Raw genomic sequence first — 23299 nt, 5'->3', positions numbered from 1 at the left:
TTTACACCCATTTCAAAAATAAAACCAAAAACTCCCAATTGACTAGCCCTGATAATGAAAAGGTCAATTGCAAAAGTCTTCAGATTTGTCTGTTGTTGTTTCTGCATGTTCCTCTCTTTCTGACAATGTGTGTAGCATATAGAGGCCAGCTAACTCAGGTACTTTCACATTTCTACAATATGACAATGTATCTTTTTCCATTCACTACAGGAGAATCTGGGTCAATCCACGCTCCCAAGATTGGTGGCACCTGATTAATGAAACATGGACCAACACACAGTGGCTGCTAAATTTTCGAATGCAAAGATGTACATTCCTGTGTCTCTGCTGTATTCTCCGGCCCGTTTTGACCCGCCAGCAAACTAAATACAGAAGACCTCTATCAGTTGAAATGCGGGTAGCAGTTTGTTTGTGGAGGCTAGCAACCAACCTTGAGTACAGGTCCATCTCCCACCTCTTTGGCATTGGTTTGTCCACTTGCTGCCTCATCACACAACAAGTAGTAACCGCCATAAACACAATCATGAAACCACTCTACATCACAACACCATCTGCTACTCATTTCAGAACAATCACACAAGGATTTAGGGATAAGTGGAGATTCCCCCAAGTTGTTGGAGCCATTGATGGCACCCACATTCCCATCAAGGCTCCACCTAACACCCCAGCAGACTACTTTAATCGCAAGGGTCAATATTCAGTTATACTCCAAGCTGTGGCAGACCACAAATTGAAGTTTTGGGACATTAATATTGGACAGCCAGGCTGAGTACACAATGCTCAGGTTTTTGCCCTTTCAACTCTTTTTGATCGAGGTCAGAGTGGCATACTGTTGCCACCATGGATAGAAAGATTTGAGGGAATAGACGTGCCACTTGTGATACTAGGAGATGCTGCATATCCCTTACTCCCCTGGCTTATGAGGCCATACCAAGAAGGCAGGGAAGTGACTCATGAACAGATACAGTTCAACCACCGTCTGAGTCAGGCAAGGATGACAGTCGAGAGAGCCTTTGGGCGCCTCAAAGGTCGATGGAGCTCCACAAAACGAAACACACATTTCTCTGGTCAGTCAAATCATATCAGCATGTTGTGTTTTACACAACTTCTGTGAAAATCAGAATGAAGAATTCAATGAGGGAGAACATGAAGAGGATGAAGGTGAAGGGAATGAAGCTGATGGACATGATCTAGAGCAGGCCAGAGACCAGAGGGGTCAGGACATTAGAGATGCACTGTGTGCTTATTTTTCAAGAATATAGGGGTAATATGGCTTCCCATATAATGTGTTGCTGTCCCAATTGGTGAAATCGTTTATGAAAGTTATTTCATTTGTTTTGAATCCGATTTGAATACAACAATTTTTGTTCTGGCTACCCTCAATCAATTTTTTTTTTCCGGGTTGACCATGTGGAAAATGACTTGAATGAGTACATATTTGTGTTGCAAAAAACTGTATTGTTGAGGTAGCAAAGTGTTCTTTATAACTTTAAAAAAAAAAGACTTCTTTTTCACGTTGAAAGTTTTCTGTACAAGTTTACAAATAAAAATGTAATATGTCAAAAATATTCATCTCTGATGAAAAATAAAATACAAGGCTAAAATGTCCCTACTTTGTTCATCATTTTCACAAAATAAGTGTAAATATATTTGAAGAAAAAAAAGCGTACCTTCAACAACAATAACACAAAAAACATTATCTGCAACTTCATATTAGCTCAATTGTAGTGCAACTATTCATGCTTTGGGTTAAGTACAGGTAAAACAGATGCAGCATTTGGAGACACTTCTCCGGCCATGGACTGATGTGGTCGGGATATGGGTTGCTGTAGAAACATGGACTGATGTGGTCGGGATATGGGTCGCTGTGGTCGGGACATGGAATGCTGGAGAAGGGACCAGGAACTAGAAGGGGTTGATGTCATCGGAGCTGTCAGTAAGACAGGCTTTGGCCTTACGCTTTCTACCTAGGTGCACCCTTGCGTGAGCCCCAGGAATGGCCAGCCTTCTACTGTTTTCTCCGGTCTGCCCATCACAGCTGGGTGGAGCGTCGCTGTCCTCCTTGGCAGTGGACACCGCTAGAGGAGCAACTGTAGGACCACTAGGTTGTGGATTGGTGGTGGATGTTGTTGCCTTTTCTCCTGTCAGTAAAATAAACTTAAGTCAAAAGGCACTAACATGCTATTGAATGTCTCACGCTGCATAGTGTACATTTTATGTCCCTGAAGTGTCTGACTGCAACTTCGTGAATAAAAAACATGCATATGCATATTTAAATATTCCCTTGGCCTATAATTCAATATAAAAGTATTTCCTGAAATTGTAAAATGTGATTGAAATAAATGGCACTATCATAATAGGGGATAATATCAGCTTAGAATAGAATAATAGAATAGAATCTTTATTGTCATTGCACAACAGGTATACAATGAAATTGCAGTGCTTCTTCGACCTGTGCATAATAAATAAATATATATATATATATATATATATATAAAAAAGGAAAACAGTAATAAGTTAATTAATTAAATAGCAAAGAATAAAAGGAGAAACATAGCAATATATACTTTGTTTATCCAGCATAGCACACACACGTCATGAATTCAAGGACCTGATGGCACAGGGAAAGAAACAGTTTTTTAGTCTATTTGTCCTGCTGTTGAGGCACCTGTACCTCCTGCCCGAGGGCAGTAGATTGAACAAGTGCTGTCCTGGGTGTGAGGGGTCTGCAGTGATTGCCCTAGCTCTCCTGCGACACCGCTTGCTGGCGATGTCTTCAAGCGAGGGTAGGGGACTGCCAGTGATGCGTTGCGCTGTGTTAATGACCCTCTGCAGGTTCTTTCTGTCCGCCACAGTGCAATTGGAGAACCAAGCCGTAATGCAGTACATCAGGACGCTCTTGATGGTGCTGCGGTAAAAAGCCACTAACAGTTTCTCCTCCAGATGGTTGCGTCTAAGTATCCTTAGAAAGTGAAGTCGCTGTCGGGCCTTTGTCCAGGAAAGGTCCTCGGCTAGGTGTGTTCCGAGGAATTTGAAGGAGGAAACCCGCTGAACACAGTCCCCGTTTATGCTCAGTGGGGCTGGTTCCCCCTTTTGTTTTCTGAAGTCTATTACCATGACCGTAGTGTCATCTGCAAATTTAATGATGGTGTTGGAGGGGTGGATGGGTGTGCAGTCATGCATGTACAGGGAGTACAGGAGAGGGCTCAGCACACAGCCCTGGGGGGAACCTGTGCTGAGGGTCAGGGTGGAGGAGCAGGTGGTGCCTACCTTAACCGTTTGAGGGCGGTCAGTGAGGAAGTTCTTGATCCAAGCACAGATGGAGGGGGGAGTGCAATGTTGGTCAGCTTGTCCACCAGGATGTCAGGAATGATGGTGTTGAACGCCGAGCTATAATCAATAAACAGCATCCTGACGTAGCTCCCTGGCTACGTCAGGATGCTTAGCCTATTCTAGGCTACAGTAGGCCTACCAGCATGCATACAGAATTGTTTTGCCCACTGGCATGAAATACAGTGCAGAAGGCTATATAAATGCAGTTCGGTTTGATATTCCAATAGAAATAGCAAGGCCATTTGTAGTATTAAAAAAAAAAGCCTAGCTAGTTTAGAGGCCTCCTATAGGGCCCTCACATGTCATATTATTTCTTCTTTAGTGCACTCACCAAGAAATGTTACAATATGTTCTCACTGTAGAGGGCATGATCATAATTTATAGTATGAAGGGGCACTTTATCCCTTCTATCCCTTGTGAACGGCTGTCAATTTTCAATACATCTTGTTTTTTGACACTAGAGGTCACTTTGTTTATATAGGATTCTCATTAGCTCCTGCATTCAGCAGTTCTTCCTTCTGAGGTCCACTCTAGCCATGCTTTTTTCAACCAAATGAGAAATCGTATTATGCCTATGTGTGTGTAACTTTATCAGACATGCACTCACCATCTCCATCAAGCTCCGCTTTTTCCCAGTTGTTCCCGGGAGGGGATGTTTGGCTTGATGAGGCCTCTTCAGGGATGAATGACTCGACAATATCCACTGAACACACAGTTGGTCGCGTCCCCAGGATTTTGTCCAGATCTTCATAAGACGGACATTTTGATTTTTCTTCACCCGAACTTCCACTTTTGTTTAAAGCATCTCGCACTTCCATATACAACTGTCGAAGTTTCTTCACCTTGATGCGGCACTGTGCAGGAGCCTGCTCAAATCCCCACTCCTTCATCTTTTTGCTAAACACGCAGAACACATCAGCATTTTTATGCGTCCTCTCAAGTAACTGCAATATATGGGCGTCTGCCCAAATATCCAGAAGACACCGTGTTTCATCATAGCTCCAAGTTAGGCCACGACTCATGTTTTTAAATTGCGACAACAGCAACAGACACAGCTGACTACGGGCCGATTTATATCCAGCAGGCGCAGTGCTTCCGCATTTGCTGCGGATCGAGTCCGGCCAAATTCACACCACAAACGAACTGCAGCAGAGTGCGCTTTGAAGCGAACCGAGACTACCTCTTCAGCCTGGTCTCGGAGCGCTCGTTTGGTCCGCCCCCGAGTGGGATTGCTGTATTCACACCTGCCTGAAAGATGCGCACTGAATGCGGAAGTGCACTCGAGTTCGTTTCAGGCGAACTAAACACGGCATGTGTGAATACACCCTAGACAATCTGGCAAATGACTGAGGGAAATGGAGTGGGATATATACTGAGGGGCTGATTAGCTGATGATTTGTTTTCAGCTTTCTAGAAATACAAATAACATTTTTGAATATTCACCATTTTGCTATGCGGGACACACATTTGGCAATTGCTAATTTAACTTGGTGTAGCAATGTAGAAGCATTTCTAATCAGTGTTGAACCTAGTGCTCTTGAACACAGCCTGCACATGGCCCAGTCCCCTAATCAAGCCCTGTATATAAAGCAGGTGTGTTGTGCCAGTATGGTGTTGTCTCTGCTGTGGTTGGTGACCATGTGAGTATCTGTTTTTTAGAAGATGTACTGAACGTAATTTTAAACAAGCGTCCATTAATTTGGTGTTTCTTTTAGCTTTAGGATAGCCCCCCTGTGACCGAGTGAATTTCATGCTTACCCCCAAACCCGTGGTGGTGAGTAGTTTGTAGGCCACACTAATTGATTCAAGTATGCAAAGTTAACTTTATTTTCCTCCATGTTGTAGGTTCACTTGCTGCTGTTTTGCCTTAGTTTAGTATTTAGTTGTTTGTCTTTCTTTTGGAGTGTTTATTGAACCAACTGGGGGTTAATTGTTGTTTTTGATTGATGTTTTAATAGTTATTTTGCTTTAGGCTGGAGCTGGGTGCCAAACTGTAAGGAGGCTAGGCACCCCTGGTGAGGTCCCGTCACTTGCATGCGAGTTAAAGCACAGGGATATAACACGTTTTTCACCAGTTTTAGTGTGTAGTGACTATTGATGTGAGGCACTTGTGGTGAGTGGTAGCACCCCTAGGCACTCCTCGACGTAGTTTGCCTCTCAGCAGTTGGCCTCAGCTTTAGTCTGTTTTGTTTTGTTTAAGTTTGGGACTGCTATTTTAGATATTGTGACTTTTAGACGTTCTATATAAATGAGTTTTAGTAATTTTGTAATAAAGAATATTTTCTCTTTAGCTATCTTGTTTATTCATTTTTACACATTAATCCCTTTTTTATCCTTAGTAGTTCCAGTTCCTGCACATTTTATCTGTTTTCCATCAAAATAAAGTTTTGGTTTATTTTGAATTCACGTCTCTGTCTGTCAGTTTAACAAATCTGTTTGCCTTATCAGCATTGTTAATATTATTCAACACAAAAGTTACATCCCTTATCTTTATGTTATTTCCAGGGGTGTAATTCCCCTGGTGGCGTTGTCGGTACTACCTCCCTCCCCCCAATTCTTCCCCCTTTATTGCCCCGCTCGCTAAATTCGCAAGTACCATTTGCATTGAGATATTTAATTTTTTTAATTTGGGGATGCAATTTTGAATATACTGTGTATGTATATATGTATATATGTGTGTATGTATATATATATATATAAATAAAACAGCTCGTGTGTATATATATACACACGAGCTGTTTTGGTGAAAAAGTATTGAGTAATTTTCAATATCGAGACAAAACTCTTAACTAATGTATGCTAGGCTAATGTTAGCCTTCTGCTGTAGGCTAACCATAGGCTAACCCTCACGGACGGGTAAAAACACCTCAATATTGAAAATTACTCAATAATTTTTCACAAAAACAGCTCGTATGGACAGACAAGAGTCGTGGCTTTAAAGAAAGTAAAGTTTTTTTGTTAAATGGATGTTCGATTACGTTTTAATTAAGTTTGTTTGCAGAAGACGGGTCTCCTTCAATGCAAAGTGAATGGAACGGTTTTCAACGGTTTCCCCCACGATCAATGACGGATTACCGCATGGGCAAAGTGGGCACATGTCCAGGGCCCTGGCCAATAGGGGGGCCCTTGATTTTTTTTTTTTAATTAAAAAAATTTGACGGAGGTTTCCCCCCTGGGAATGGGTCGTAAAAAGTCGGGTTGTTTTATATTCGGGGTCTTATATTCGGCCGGGACAAGCGTGTGTGCGCTTGGAGAGAGAACGATGTGTCTAGAGAAAAAATGGCACGGGAAATGGCCAAAGAGCTCCACATCCCCACTGAAATCAAAGCCTTGACTCATTATGTTGCGAGTCAACGTGTCAGAGGCACGAATTGACAAAGCGATCGACCTACAGTGGCTTTTCTGCTGTGGCAGTTGTAGTGAGGAGAGTTTGCCAACTGTGCGTTCCCTTTACGCACCAGTGTAACGAGCGAGGCGGTTGTTTCACTTTACAGTTAGTCGGCAGTGAGATTGGGGTATCCAGGCTCGGGACATGCAATCAGATCGCGGAGCCTGTCCCCTCGACACCCGTTAACGTGCAGGAATCCCCTGTGATCATTTAGTTTTAAACCACAGAGTGTGTCTGTCTCACTGTGAACGACACCAACACAGCGTTTCACCGGATGACGCGCTGCTTCGCTCAGACATTGAGTGTAGGCTCCGAGGGGGGCAAGGGTTGGCCAAAAAGCAGGCGCAGAGATCTTACAAAGGCAAAAAAAAATCTGCTCGCGCGTTTAGCGCGCGCTCGCATCGTCGGTGTCTCTGCCCCAATCTAACTGTCTAGTAGGCTCCGGCGCAAAGAATCTCTTTCTCTTGCGCAGCACCAGAGAGACTTTATAGAATTGTATTTCGCTCTATCTCTCTCTTTCTCTCTCTAGGCCGTGCACTGCATTATAATGTGTGTGATTGTGGATTGCACGGTGTGCTAGTGCGTGTATTTGCGTGTTGGTAGGGGTCCATGACTGGTTTGTGTCCAGGGCCCGTGGTCATGTTAATCCGTCCTTGCCCACGATGGGTCCGACCGGTCCGACCGGACAAAAACACCTCAATATTGAAAACTACTCAATTATTTTTCACAAAAAACAGCTCATATAGACAAACAAGAGTTGTGGCTTTCAAGAAAGTAACGTTTTTTTTCTTAAATGGATGTTTGATTACATTTTAATTAAGTTTGTTTGCAGAAGACAGGTCTCATTCAATACAAAGTGGATGGAGCGCTGTTCAATGTTTTCCCCCACGATGGGCGCGGCCTATTTCATGCACTGTCTCTATGGCACTTATAAATCCCGTGTTCTGATTTGTCAATCACGGCATTCTACAGGGGCCTGTTTCAGGTAGCTGGTTTTGAGGCAACCCAGAGTTTGTTCGCTCTGAGTTGGTGGAAACTCTGGGTTTTCCGTTTCAGGTAGCAGGTTCAGTGCAACCGAGAGTCAGTTACTGCGGCAACATACGCCGTGGGTCTAACCTGCTGGATAGGTGGTTAGACCTACCCTGAGTTTGTTTTCACTTTACGCTGCAGCTCCGACTGAAGAAAGAGTGTCACTGTCACACGCGTCCCTGTACAGTTTGAAGCAAAATCACTCCATAGAAATCTCCATCGGGATGTTTTTATCATTTCCTGATGATTTTACGTTTGACCAATCATTTATCTGATCAGTAGCCTTGTTCTCAGCCCTCGGTCCGTTCATATAGGCGGCCACCTTACACACCTTGACATGCTCTACATTCAGATTAATAAACCTATTTGTAGCCTATTGTATGTTTTTTAACGTCTGTGCCACTGAACAGATTTATGTCAGGTGGATTCATGTAACGCTGCGGCTGCACGCGATCGTTGTAGTTCACTTGTGCGATCCTAAAGTCACAGACAAGCCTCGTTAAATAGCCTAATATGAATATAAAAATTATATAATAATTTAAACTGTGATCACTTGAGGAAAATGGATCTGGTAATAAATCAATCAGGCTCTTCAATGGAAACTGTCACCTAATGTGTCTTGACGTTAATGTATTTCACTCCCCATTTAAAAGAAGCGACAGTCTGTTCTGTTTACTGCACAGTACGCTTTAGGCACTGTCAGTAATGCTGTGCCGCGCCAGCTTTATTACTTTACAGCTGATATGCGTAACTTTTTAAGATAGACTATGGCTTCTCATACGGAAGCGAAATGATTATCTTGACAAAAAATGTTTGCTCTGTTTTTTTCTGAATTGCCGAGGAGATTAGATCAGAGTTATGAGACAATATCCCGTTAATTCTTCTCCATAGGCTACCATAAGCTCATTCGTTAATATTTCTAACTCTAGTGGGAGGAGCGGAGATTTCTTTTTTTCTTTTTTGAGAAGTGGAGAAGTGGGAGGATCAATCATTTGTTTCTTCTGTTTCCATGGTGAATCATGTTATCAGCGATCCATTGACGATGGCTTTTATGCACACGCTCCACCCAGAGTGAACACGCTCAGAGTTGATTAACCCAACGCTGATCCACTGTTCTGAAACCGAAAACCCAGAGTTGCTTATCAACCCTGCGCTCTGAGTTTACCAACTCAGAGCGCAGGGTTAAACCCAGAGTATGTAAAACCAGCTACCTGAAACAGGCCCCAGGTCTGTTATTTCCAGCAAGACGGGCCGTTGTCAAGGATTTATTGACCGTTGCTATGGGTCTACGTCATAGTTGCGCGTCGGGCGCCTGCTTCACCTTGTCGGTCTTTATTTCACGCAAGTGACCCGTTCGCTATACATTATCCCTTACATAGGCCATTTGTAGCTCACACATAATGAATGATATACTGCAAAAACAATAATAGCATGGTTTGACAATATTGCGATTAGAGCTCTCAAATGTGTTATTTTTTATTAATGTCCACAACGGCTGCATTTATACAGCAGGGCGGAGGGCCGAAATTCCAGCATATTCCTGGCTTTCACTGGCTGTGTAAAAGGGGCTAGTGCGTGAGCGTCCACTATCTCCGCTGCACCGTCTCTCTGCTCAGCTGCTGTCCGGTGAAATGCGCACTGCTTCTATTTTTGCTGGATGGTGGCGGAGCTCACCGCATCAATTTAGCATAGTACACATCGAGATAGACAGGAACACAGACGCCGACAAAACAATAACACCTCCGGTTAATTTTCAAAAGAAGACACTTGGTATTCACTGCAGGTAACAATCTCAAAACGGAGACACATACAAGCATGTCCACTGTTCTTTTACTCGTTCGGATGGGAACAATAACCTTCCGTGCGTTCGTTGTTGTGTAAATACCATATAGGAGAATCATATTATCAAGAGCGATCGCCCGTCACTTTTATTACTGCGGGAACTCCTCTGTCTCGCTACTCCAGCTGTTCAGCGGAGCTGGCCGTGCCTGCTTTGAAAACGGAGCCGGTGGGTGTTTACGGACGTGGGCGCACGGAGCAAAACCATTGGAGACCTCACGCGCAGCCAGTGGACTTCCGGGGTCTGGAGAGGGAGTAGTGGAAAAAGGAACAGCTGCACGGGGGAACCCGGTAGCCCCCTCCCTCTACTCCTTCCTATGGCCATATGGTCCTTCCCCTTCTATCAGCTTTAACCTGTTGAACATTCACATTCTATTCTGTTCCATTAAAAAATATCCTACTTTTCCTTATGACAAAAAGAAATACAAATGTCTCATCCCCTTAAGAATCAGATATGCACAAGTAAAAAGTTGCATCATGTTCACTTATCACAACAAGACCTGTAGACTGAAAATATCAGCGTCTCAGCCGGTGATCTCCTCCTTCAGCTTGAGGGAAACCTTGCCAATTCCTCTTGCCAAGCATGAAACTAACACTTGGATGCAAATTAAAGGCCTACTTCACCGGTTTGAATATGAAGGTGAATTGAATTCTGAGATCCTATGTAGTATAAATGTGCAAAAAAAATTAAAATCGGTTCATCCTAGCCTGAGAAAAGGCAGAAAGAGTGTTTTTTTTAACCCTATATTTCTCCTTCTCGTGACATCACAGAAAGAGAAATATAGGGTTAAAAAAAAACGTACTTGTAAATATTACTGTGATGTCACAGTAAAAGACATCACAGTAATATTTACAAAGTAATTTTTTTTTTAACCCTATATTTCTCTTTCTGTGATGTCACGAGAAGGCCTTCTCGTGACATCACAGATGTCACGAGAAGGCCTTTTCTCAGGCTAGGATGAACCGATTTCAATTTTTTTCGCACATTTATACTACATAGGATCTCAGAATTCAATACACCTTCATATTCAAACCGGTGAAGTAGGCCTTTAAGTCATGTGCATTTCCTGGGGTTGTGGTTAGGCTCATAAAGCACTAGCACAACTGAATTGTGTGCATGCATCTGTTTTGAAGAAAATAAAAGCATTTTTGTTCTATTCTGTGCATCAGACAGACAACTGAAAAGTGCAGCTTAAACATTATTTTATGTTAACACAGTTTTACAACCAGGGCCACTTGGAAATGGGCAATTTGGAGAAGTATTAATATAAATATGTTCTACAAGTATAAATCATGTAAAAAAAAATATGTGTAATATATATAATTGCTTTCATTTAGTGGAAAGCAGGAAATGGAACTTCAACACTGATATCCAAAATGTCAGAATGAAGTGCTAACAACACTCGATTAAACAGATGTCAAATGATTTTAGTTATCCACACCATGTTTGACATTTGGTTCCATATTTAACTCATGCTGCATAAGGAAGCCAGATTATATAAAGGGAGCCAAAGATCTGTCAGTGTGGCACTATGTACATGTTAGGTATTTTCTCTTTTAGAGATGACGTTACAACAAATAAAGAATGACTGACCAATCTGTCTGCTCTGTCTGTAGCTAGTAGCTGTTTACTGAACATTTTTCACAACAATCAAATAAGTTTAGTTTGTGTGTTCACACCGAGGGTGAAGCAATGTTTCACCTTATGTCATTTTTATGAATTTGACCAATTTGTGTTTGCAGTGTTGTGGATGAGTAGTGAAACTAGTAGGTTTGCAGTGACTTGCTGGCAGTTCAGTACTGTACAGACATGTTTGCATAGTGAATTAAGTACCATCAACACTTCATTACACAGATGTCAAATGATCTAGTTATCCACACCACATATCGCCTTGGGTTACATTTTAACTGTGCTGCATAAGCAAGCCGGATTAAATAAAAGGAGCAAAAGATGTGTTACTGGGATCTGAAACAACCAAATGTAAGGGGAAATTCAAATATTGTACTTAATAATTAATCACGAAAATTCAGATTTGTATTAAATTCTTTGGCTCTCAGGCCAGTGAAAATATACAAGGGGCTAGTAAAAAGCTTATCTACTGGCCAAGTTGGGAAAAAATATTACGTCAAACCCTGCTGGGACATGGGCAATTTGGAGTAGTGTAATATAAATGATTTATGTTCTACAATTATAAATCATGTAAAAAAAAGGAAATGGAAATTCATGACTGAAATCCAAAATGTCAGATTGAAGTTTTAACAACACTCGATTAAACAGATGTCAAATGATCTTAGGTATCCACACCACGTTTGACATTTGGTTCCATATTTAACTCATGCTGCATAAGGAAGCCAGATCATAAAAAGGGAGCCAAAGATCTCTCAGCGTGGCACTCACTATGTTAGGTATTTTCTCTTTTAGAGATGAGGTAACTGTATACAACCAATTAAGAATGACTGAAGTTGATAAAAAATATTACGTTGAACCCTGCTGGGACATGGGCAATTTGGAGAAGCTTAAATATAAATGATTTAAATTAGAAATCATGTAAAAAAAAAGTGTGTAGTAATCCACACCATGTTTGACATTTGGTTCCATATTTAGCTCATGCTGCATAAGCAAGCCAGATCATATAAAGGGAGCCAAAGATGTGTCAGTGTGGCAGCCGGCCAGAGCAGTGTGTGAGGACCGTAGGTTACCCCAGCTTGTGGTAAGTGTTTGTTTCATCTCATCTGGAGATTTTCAAAGTAATCACTATTTGAGGAATTTGTTTAAAATATGAAGTAATTACTATATTTATAAAGTACATCGTGCCAAACTTTAACCAATATCTGAATATATGGATTATTTTTTCAACAGGATTGAGGAATATAAAAGATTTTTCACAGAGAGAGGCTCAGGTATGAACCTCTTTTAACTGTCTGAGATTTGTATATACTTTGTGTGAAACATTTCATTTACTTGTTATTTGCCTGGTTATTGTTCATCTTATTACTTTCAACTCAGTCTAGAAAATATTTAGAATGGGCTAATGTTAAGTCTTTGTAATGAAGCAGGAACATCAGTTAGATGTATACATAGATGGATGGATGGATGGATAGATAGATAGATAGATACATATATAGATTTGTTTGTTAATGTCTATTATTCAGTTTAACTTAGTTATTTTAGTATAATGTGACTTGAAGTTATTAGTTTAAAAAAAGATGAATAAGAATACTCAAATTTGCAATTACCTTACAGAAATAACAAGCAACCATGAGTACTGACGCTGAGATGGAGGCTTATGGCAAAGCTGCCATTTACCTCCGTAAGCCAGAGAGGGAGAGAATTGAGGCTCAAGCCTCGCCTTTTGACGCCAAGACTGCCTGCTATGTGGAAGATAAGGCGGAGTTGTACTTGAAAGGACAAATACTCAAGAGGGATGGTGGCAAAGTCACTGTCAAAGTCTTGACCACTCAGGAGGTTAGTATCATAAAGTAAAAGTAATCTAGGAATGTTTTATGATCAGTTCTCATCGTGACAAATGTCTTGTTGCAGGAGGTGGTAGTTAAAGAAGAACAGGTCACTCCAATGAACCCTCCCAAGTACGACAAAATTGAGGACATGGCCATGATGACCCATCTCAATGAAGCCTCTGTGCTGTATAACCTCAAAGAGCGATATGCAGCATGGATGATCTACGTAAGACAATCTGCCTAATGAGAAAAGAGAAATGCTGAAAATGGCTACACTTGTACTTGTATGAATCTTAAAGTTAACTGTTGAATCTCTATGGTTACTTTCAGACCTACTCTGGGCTGTTCTGTGCCACTGTGAACCCCTACAAATGGCTCCCAGTGTACGATAGTGAGGTTGTAAATGCCTATAGAGGCAAGAAGCGTGTGGAGGCTCCACCCCACATCTTCTCTGTCTCTGACAACGCTTATCAGTTCATGGCTGCTGGTAAGTTATAACAACTCTAATATACAAATTACCATTTTATCAGGTTTTACTTGCAAGAAAAACATAGTAAATTCCATTGTTTTTATTTCTAACAGATAGGGAGAACCAGTCTGTCTTGATCACGTAAGTTTCACATTTGTTGACTTTGTTTACAATGATTAAATACTTTGAAGAAATTCTCATAAGTCTATGTCTATCCCCAGTGGAGAATCTGGTGCTGGAAAGACTGTGAACACCAAGCGTGTCATCCAGTACTTTGCAACAATCTCAGTAGCAGGCGGACAGAAGAGGGACGAGTCAAAGGTGTGATTATGTTATTGTATGAGTATAATTCAGTCTTATTTGAACGAGATATCTTTCAATGGAAAATAATTATAATAATAGTAATTTTCTGGTATCAATTCTCTATTTAAATTACAGGGGTCACTGGAGGATCAGATTATTGCAGCCAATCCCCTGCTGGAGTCCTATGGTAATGCCAAAACTGTGAGGAATGACAACTCTTCTCGTTTTGTAAGTACGGAGGGATTTTTATAACATATACTATATAAATTCCAAATGTGCCGTGACATTAAATATTCCTATGTTCCAAACAGGGTAAATTCATCAGAATCCATTTCGGCAAAACTGGCAAACTGGCTAGTGCCGATATTGAGACATGTAAGTAACAATCCTCAGAGAGCATACAAATGTCTTTAACTGTGAGTTGGGCAGGCTGTGACGAATGAACAATGTTTGTAGATCTGCTGGAGAAGTCTAGAGTGACATACCAGCTTGAGCAAGAAAGAGGCTATCACATCTTCTTCCAGTTGATGACCGGCCACAAACCTGAGATAGTTGGTAAAAGATTGAGTATATGCACAATGTTTTTTTCTTATTTAATTTGTATACATGACAATGCATTGAATTTTTCACAATTCTTTGATCTCCAGAAATGTCCCTCCTCACAACCAACCCCTACGACTTCCCCATGTGTAGCATGGGTCAAATCACCGTGAAGAGCATTGATGACAAAGAAGAGCTGGATGCCACTGATGTGAGTGAACTTCAATTCAAAATATTGGCATTTATTATGAGCAGTAAATGCAACATCAGAACTGCTCTTGTAAAATAAGTTTTTAAATTGATTATTGTGTGGACAACTCCTTTGAAAATAGAACGCTATTGATATCCTGGGCTTCACTCATGAAGAGAAGAACAGCATCTACAAGATGACAGGTGCTATTCTTCACCATGGTAACATGAAGTTCAAGCAGAAGCAACGTGAGGAGCAGGCTGAGCCTGATGGCACAGAGGGTGAGAATTTCATGTTAGCTCAAAGTGCATAGCTTAGAAACAACAGTAGGCCTAATACATGTCCTAGTCACTAAGGTATCTGTCATGATGGACAATCACTGTCACATACTGTATGTATTTACTGAAAATCTCTGAAATATTTTCAGATGCTGACAAGGTTGCTTACTTGCTGGGTCTGAACTCCGCTGACATGCTGAAGGCTTATTGCTTCCCCAGAGTGAAGGTCGGAAACGAGTTTGTCACCAAGGGACAGACTGTACCTCAGGTATTCAAGATATACTGTTTAAAAAAAACATTTTAACTTTAAGTAAAAGAAAACTGAGATGTGTAATCCCTCTTTGTTTAGTAACATCAGATGCCGTCTGTGAATTAGCTCTACTTTTATATTTGTTTAACAAATAACATTGAGTAAAGTATGAAAGTATTTTCCTTGATTCTTTCGTCTTATCTCACTGGAAGTAGTTCAAAAATACCAGCAATCCATCATTTTACAAAATATCTGAATGAATCAAATCATTTTTTTTCTTTGTTTTTTCTTCAGGTGATGAACTCAGTGCCTGCCCTGGCCAAGTCTATCTATGAGAAGATGTTCTTGTGGATGGTCATTCGTATCAACCAGCAGCTGGACACTAAACAAGCAAGACAGTACTACATTGGTGTGCTGGATATTGCTGGCTTTGAAATCTTTGATGTAAGATTCATTTAAAACAATCAGCAGCTTAAACCTTTGATTTCAGAATACATATTGTGGTGTGGAAGATATTATATTGATTATTTGTCCCCTCACAGTTCAACACCATGGAGCAGCTGTGCATCAACTTCACCAATGAGAAACTACAACAGTTCTTCAACCACACCATGTTTGTACTGGAGCAAGAGGAGTACAAGAAGGAGGGTATTATCTGGGATTTCATTGACTTTGGCATGGACTTAGCTGCCTGTATTGAGCTGATTGAAAAGGTAATGATTACATTTTTGAAATTAAATGTATTTGTTCTGTTGGTCTAAATTAGGCAACATATATCATTTAATGACATACCTCTTCCTGCTTTTTTCAAGCCCATGGGCATCTTCTCCATCCTTGAAGAGGAGTGCATGTTCCCCAAGGCCTCAGATACATCCTTCAAGAACAAGCTGTATGACCAGCATCTTGGAAAGAACATAGCATTTGAGAAACCAAAGCCAAAAAAGGGCAAGGCTGAGGCCCACTTCTCCCTGGTGCACTATGCTGGTACCGTGGACTACAATATCGCTGGCTGGCTGGACAAGAACAAGGATCCACTGAACGATTCCGTTATCCAGCTGTTCCAGAAGTCCCCAGTTAAACTGCTGGCCAGTCTGTATCCTCCTGTTGTTGAGGGTATGATATTGACTTTAGCAAACTAAAACATACTTTCACTGTATATGTTTATAAGAGCAGCATGTGTTCATGTAAATTGTATTTATTGTTCTAACAATACATGTCTACTTAAAATCGTCAACAGAGACTGGCGGTGCAAAGAAGGGAGGCAAGAAGAAGGGTGGTTCCATGCAGACTGTGTCTTCGCAGTTTAGGGTAATGTTTAACACTGTACATTATAGTATCAAATCATATCTCAGTATATACCAAAACTCACAATTGTTGCACTTTTTGACACAAGTTACCATTTTGGATCTACAGGAGAACTTGGGCAAGCTGATGACTAATTTGAGGAGCACCCATCCTCACTTTGTGCGCTGCCTGATTCCCAATGAGTCAAAGACTCCAGGTACATAGAGAACGTAATGTATTACAGATGTGTTAGTGTTGTTGATATGTTTTATTTTACTGTGTGCTGCTCCAACAAGGAGACTTACTAATTATTTGAAAGATGTAATTAAGAAATGTCATTTGTATAGGATTGATGGAGAACTTCCTGGTTATCCACCAGCTCAGGTGTAATGGTGTGCTGGAGGGTATCAGAATCTGCACAAAAGGTTTCCCAAGCAGAATCCTCTATGCTGACTTTAAGCAGAGGTAACAGTGTCTATTTTAACAGAAGTTTGATGTAGAGTATTAAAAGAAAATTCTCTCACTGACCATTTACTCTCATTAAAAAGGTACAAGGTGCTGAATGCCAGTGTCATCCCTGAGGGCCAGTTCATTGACAACAAGAAGGCTTCAGAGAAGCTGCTTGGGTCTATTGATGTTCCTCATGACGAGTACAAATTCGGACACACCAAGGTAAGAACCTTGCTTTACGTATGTTACTTACGTGAGTTGGTATGGAATTTGTTCGTTTCAGAGGGTATTCACTATGTACTTCATCCTGTATTAATTCAATTGTATTTCATCATTCAGGTGTTCTTCAAGGCCGGACTACTGGGTCTCCTTGAGGAGATGAGAGATGAAAAGCTATCATCTCTGGTCGGAATGACTCAGGCTCTGGCTCGTGGTTATCTCATGAGAACAGAATTTGTGAAGATGATGGAGAGGAGGCATGTTAAAAACAATCAATTCTGAATAAAGGTACGGAAATTACAAACAACACTTCCATAACAGCAACTTCTTCTCCACAGGGAAGCTGTCTTTACAATCCAGTACAACATCCGCTCATTCATGAATGTGAAACACTGGCCATGGATGAAGGTGTACTACAAGATCAAGCCTCTGCTGCAGTCTGCTGAAACTGAAAAGGAGCTTGCTAGCATGAAGGAGAACTATGAAAAAATGACAACAGACCTGGCTACTGCTTTAGCCAAGAAGAAGGAACTGGAGGAGAAGCTGGTGTCCCTCTTGCAGGAAAAGAATGATTTGTCGCTGCAAGTAGCATCTGTAAGTAGACATCAACTGACTGTTTTACCTTTTTAAGTTTTTCAGAATTGATTGTTAACCTCTATTTTCATGAAATGAATTAGGAAGGAGAGAATCTGTCAGATGCCGAGGAGAGATGTGAAGGACTTATCAAGAGTAAGATTCAGTTGGAGGCCAAACTCAAAGAGACAACCGAGAGACTGGAGGACGAAGAAGAAATCAATGCAGAGCTCACTGCCAAGAAGAGAAAGCTGGAGGATGAATGCTCTGAGCTCAAGAAAGATATTGATGACCTGGAGCTTACCTTGGCTAAAGTGGAAAAGGAGAAACATGCCACTGAGAACAAGGTTTGAAAATATGAATATTATATTGCAGGTCAAGTAACATTAGAGTATTACTATTTAACATCTTTCTGAAAAACATAGGTGAAGAACCTGACCGAGGAGATGGCCTCTCAGGATGAGAGCCTGGCTAAGCTGACTAAAGAAAAGAAAGCCCTTCAGGAGGCTCATCAGCAGACTCTTGATGACCTTCAGGCAGAGGAAGACAAAGTCAACACTCTGACCAAAGCAAAGACCAAGCTTGAACAGCAAGTGGATGATGTAAGTTTACAAATTCACTTTCGAGTGGCAAAGCAAAATTCTTCATGAGCATAACTTATAACTTATATGAATGTTCAGCTTGAGGGTTCTCTGGAGCAAGAGAAGAAGCTGCGTATGGACCTTGAGAGATCCAAGAGGAAGCTTGAGGGGGACCTGAAACTGGCCCAGGAAAGCATCATGGATCTTGAGAATGACAAGCAGCAGTCTGATGAGAAAATTAAAAAGTAAGTTTCTTTGTGAATTTTAACAAATACCTGTATTTTGAATGAGGTGTTCCACTGCTTGAACTCTTACCATGAACTCTATCTATTAATCTCACAGGAAGGACTTTGAAATCAGTCAGTACCTTAGCAAGATTGAGGATGAGCAGTCAATGGGTGCTCAGCTTCAGAAGAAGATCAAGGAGCTTCAGGTGACATATTGTCTTACATAAAACATACCTCATCTATTTTGTGTTTATGAAGCGAAAGTTCACTGAAAGGCAACTCACCTACATTCAACAGGCCCGTATTGAGGAACTGGAGGAAGAGATTGAGGCTGAGCGTGCTGCTCGTGCCAAGGTTGAGAAGCAGAGAGCTGATCTCTCCAGGGAACTTGAAGAGATCAGTGAGAGGCTTGAGGAGGCCGGCGGTGCCACTGCTGCTCAGATTGAGATGAACAAGAAGCGTGAAGCTGAATTCCAGAAGCTCCGTCGTGACCTTGAGGAGTCCACTCTGCAGCATGAAGCTACTGCTGCAGCTCTTCGCAAGAAGCAGGCTGACAGCGTTGCCGAGCTGGGAGAACAGATCGACAACCTCCAGCGTGTCAAGCAGAAGCTTGAGAAGGAAAAGAGTGAATACAAGATGGAGATTGATGACCTCTCCAGCAACATGGAGGCTGTTGCAAAAGCAAAGGTACAAATCACATTAATGTTTAAAAAAAAATCCAAAGTAGAAAAGCAAAATAAGGTAATTCTATAAAAATTACTTCATGATCTGATCTCTGTTTTCCTCATTAGGGAAATCTTGAAAAGATGTGCCGTACTCTTGAGGACCAACTTAGCGAACTGAAGACCAAGAATGATGAAAATGTTCGTCAAATGAATGACATTGGTGGACAGAAAGCACGTCTCCTGACAGAAAATGGTATATAAGTAATCAGTCGATGAAGTGTATATTTGAGCAAAATAACACAAAATAATGTATCATGACATTTTTTCACAATAGGGGAGTTCAGCCGTCAAATTGAAGAGAAAGAAGCTCTTGTGTCCCAGCTGACCAGAGGCAAACAGGCCTTCACACAGCAGATTGAAGAGCTGAAGAGACAGATTGAAGAGGAGGTTAAGGTAAGAAAAAGCTAGTTGTGTACAAATCAAATGCATGTGTGATATTTAGAAACTTTGCAAACTGAAAATGATTTCTTACACCAGGCCAAGAATGCTCTTGCCCATGGACTGCAATCAGCCCGCCATGACTGTGACCTGCTGAGAGAGCAGTTTGAGGAGGAGCAGGAGGCCAAAGCTGAGCTGCAGCGTGGGATGTCAAAGGCCAACAGTGAGGTGGCTCAGTGGAGAACTAAGTATGAAACTGATGCTATCCAGCGCACTGAGGAGCTTGAGGAGTCCAAGTGAGTACAATTCAAACCATTAAATGACGTGACCGATTGTAATGTTAATCTTGTATCTAAAAAATGTATAATTATTTGTTGTTCATTCATGTACTAGTTTTTCACAAAGAGATCAAATGCACCTTTTCAAACAGGAAAAAGCTTGCCCAGCGCCTTCAGGAGGCTGAGGAGCAGATTGAGGCAACCAATTCCAAGTGTGCTTCTCTGGAGAAAACCAAACAGAGGCTCCAAAGTGAGGTGGAGGACCTCATGATTGATGTGGAGAGGGCTAATGCTCTGGCTGCCAACCTGGACAAGAAGCAGAGGAACTTTGACAAGGTACAAACACTCACTTTGTTTGTCCCAGCCATAGCAACAATACAATAATATGTACATATTTACATATGTTTTTTATATTACCATTTACTAAATGACCAACTGATCTGTATCAATGGTGTTTTCAGGTCTTGGCAGAGTGGAAACAGAAGTTTGAGGAGGGTCAGGCAGAGCTTGAGGGAACTCAGAAGGAGGCTCGTTCTGTTGGCACTGAGCTCTTCAAAATGAAGAACTCCTATGAAGAATCTCTGGATCAGCTGGAGACAATGAAGCGGGAAAACAAGAACCTGCAGCGTAAGTTTTTGTGACATTATATTCTATTCAACACATGGTGGTGGTAGGATGGCCTAGAGGAAAGGTGGCTGACCAGCAACCATGAGGTCGCTGGTTCGATCCCCGGCACCGGACAGGCTGGTATTATGTCTACGGTGCCCACCATCTCTACCATTGTGTCCTTGAGCAAGACACTTAACCCCAAACTGCTTCAGGGCTGCTGTACTTCGGCTGACCCTGCGCTCTGACCCCCTCCGAAGTGTGGTAACTTGAGAGGGGATATGCGAAAAGACAAATTTCAATGTAACCATTGACTAATAAAAGTAACTTAACTTAATTTAATGGATGTTTTAGAACGAAGCATCTATATTTCACATATAAAGGCTTAACAACATAAAACACATGCATCTTTCTACAGAGGAGATCTCAGATCTGACTGAACAGATCGGTGAGACTGGCAAGAGCATCCATGAGCTGGAGAAGTCCAAAAAGCAAGTGGAGACAGAGAAGTCTGAAATCCAGACAGCTCTTGAAGAGGCTGAGGTACATTTAAGAGGAGACCTTAAAAAAATAATTCGATTATAAATCCATCATTGACAAACATATTATGAACGCTGTGCAGCCGACCTGACTCTTCTTTCTTTCTTTCTTTCTTTCTTTCTTTCTTTCTTTCTTTCTTTCTTTCTTTCTTTCTTTCTTTCTTTCTTATCATTAGGGAACTCTGGAACACGAAGAGTCTAAGATCCTGCGTGTCCAGCTTGAGCTCAACCAGATTAAGGGTGAGGTAGACAGGAAGCTGGCAGAAAAAGATGAGGAGATGGAGCAGATCAAGAGGAATAGCCAGAGGGTGATTGACTCAATGCAGAGCACACTGGATTCTGAGGTCAGAAGCAGGAACGATGCCCTGAGGATCAAAAAGAAGATGGAGGGAGACCTGAATGAGATGGAGATTCAGCTTAGCCACGCCAACCGCCAGGCTTCTGAGTCCCAGAAGCAGCTTAGGAATGTCCAGGCACAGCTGAAGGTATTGTAAGACACAGGTGTTGTTACACAGTGGTCAGTATAACTAAATGTTGGCATTAATTTTGATATGTTTTCACTAGGATGCACAACTGCACCTTGATGATGCTGTCAGAGCACAGGAGGATCTCAAAGAACAAGCTGCTATGGTGGATCGTAGGAATGGTCTCATGGTAGCTGAGATCGAGGAACTTAGAGCTGCTCTGGAACAGACAGAGAGAAGCCGCAAAATCGCTGAGCAGGAGCTGGTGGACGCAAGTGAGCGTGTTGGACTTCTGCACTCCCAGGTGAACACTTTTTCAACATTTCTCCACTAATTTACAAATCTAAATATTTGTCAGACAAGTGATAACTTAACTTATTTCTGATCTTTTAGAACACAAGTCTTCTTAACTCCAAGAAGAAGCTTGAGACTGACCTGGTCCAGGTCCAGGGTGAAGTGGATGACACTGTTCAGGAAGCAAGGAATGCAGAGGAGAAGGCAAAGAAGGCTATCACTGATGTAGGTTTACATTTCACATGTTCTTAATTTTAGTATCAAAAAGAAAGAGAGGTGCTTTTTCCAGACATTTTTCATTAACATTATTTCCTCTAGGCTGCTATGATGGCTGAGGAGCTGAAGAAGGAGCAAGATACTAGTTCTCACTTGGAAAGGATGAAGAAGAACCTGGAGGTCGGTGTTAAGGACCTGCAGCACCGCTTGGATGAGGCTGAGAACCTGGCCATGAAGGGTGGCAAGAAGCAGCTCCAGAAACTTGAGTCTAGGGTAAGAAATTAATGATAAGAGTTTGTACAGCTGAAGCAAGACTTTGAAAAAGTTTCGATACTTTATGTCTTTATTGTGTTCTATAGGTGCGTGAGCTGGAGGCCGAGATTGAGGCTGAGCAGAGACGTGGAGGAGATGCTATTAAGGGTGTCCGCAAATATGAGAGGAGGGTGAAGGAGCTTACCTACCAGGTACAACCACATTAAGATTAAACATGTAAACATCTACTACATGTATATCATTGAGAACATTTCACCATGCAAATTTTATTTGTATAACAGACTGAAGAGGACAAGAAAAATGTTGCCAGGCTGCAGGATCTGGTTGACAAGTTGCAGCTTAAGGTTAAGGCCTACAAGAGGCAATCTGAGGAGGCGGTAAGGGACAACATATACATTTTTAACACTAAAAACTTGATGTTGTGACAGATTTAACATACACATAGAAGACCTTGGATCTTTTGGATATTCAAAAAAGTCCATTTCTATCTTACTCCAGGAGGAGCAGGCCAATGTTCATCTCTCCAAGTGCAGGAAGGTTCAGAATGAGCTAGAGGAGGCTGAGGAGCGCGCTGACATTGCAGAATCACAGGTCAACAAAATGAGAGCAAAGAGCCGTGACTCTGGCAAGGTAAATATACAACTGCGTTTTGGCACAGAAAAATACATTTTAAATTAAAAAGTACTTAACATGTATTTTGTTACCTAATCAAACCCTTTGTTATTTGTGTGTGTTTTAGGGAAAGGAGGCGGCTGAGTAAACCATTCCAGCTAATGGGTTGTTTCTAATCATATAATATGATGTGAAATGAATGATATCGCAATAAAAGCATTTGATCTTAAATTGCTATTTGTGTCATTTTGATCTTATTGTGTCCTCAAAAATAAGCAAATGTTAGTTTTGTAACAATTTACATGAAGGTCCTTTCTGTAAAGTATTATAAGCATATTCATAAGATGTTATTTATAAGGCTTTATAAAGCGCAATATAAATGGTAACACTTTCTTTTAATGTTTTTTTTATTAAATCGCAGAGTAGCAAGCAACTGCAGTACAATGGATTATACATTTTTTTCCCCCCCGAACATACCCCACCCATATCCCACCCAATCACA

The 23299-nt window shown here is 41.4% G+C and overlaps 1 protein-coding gene across 1 annotated transcript; it reads left to right on the top strand.

Moving 5' to 3' along the window:
- Positions 1 to 12848: 12848 nt before the first annotated feature.
- Positions 12849 to 22945, top strand: LOC307251664 (myosin heavy chain, fast skeletal muscle-like; the record flags this gene model as incomplete). Its single annotated transcript, XM_080029048.1, has 39 exons — positions 12849 to 13055; positions 13131 to 13274; positions 13379 to 13535; positions 13631 to 13658; positions 13739 to 13838; positions 13956 to 14048; positions 14132 to 14195; positions 14277 to 14375; positions 14468 to 14571; positions 14693 to 14831; positions 14978 to 15096; positions 15373 to 15522; positions 15621 to 15791; positions 15891 to 16191; positions 16316 to 16386; positions 16492 to 16579; positions 16710 to 16827; positions 16911 to 17034; positions 17152 to 17288; positions 17370 to 17625; positions 17709 to 17951; positions 18030 to 18206; positions 18285 to 18430; positions 18528 to 18618; positions 18710 to 19099; positions 19204 to 19330; positions 19412 to 19530; positions 19615 to 19811; positions 19946 to 20129; positions 20255 to 20420; positions 20818 to 20942; positions 21115 to 21423; positions 21503 to 21706; positions 21796 to 21921; positions 22015 to 22185; positions 22272 to 22376; positions 22467 to 22562; positions 22684 to 22815; positions 22925 to 22945. 39 exons carry the CDS (start codon positions 12849 to 12851, stop codon positions 22943 to 22945), a joined length of 5799 nt encoding a protein of 1932 aa, XP_079885174.1.
- Between the last annotated feature and the right edge of the window lie 354 nt (positions 22946 to 23299).

This window comes from Ammodytes marinus (genome assembly GCF_949987685.1).
Source record: "Ammodytes marinus genome assembly, chromosome: 6".
NCBI lineage: Eukaryota > Metazoa > Chordata > Actinopteri > Uranoscopiformes > Ammodytidae > Ammodytes > Ammodytes marinus.
This window is presented reverse-complemented; position numbering and strand designations above follow the sequence as displayed.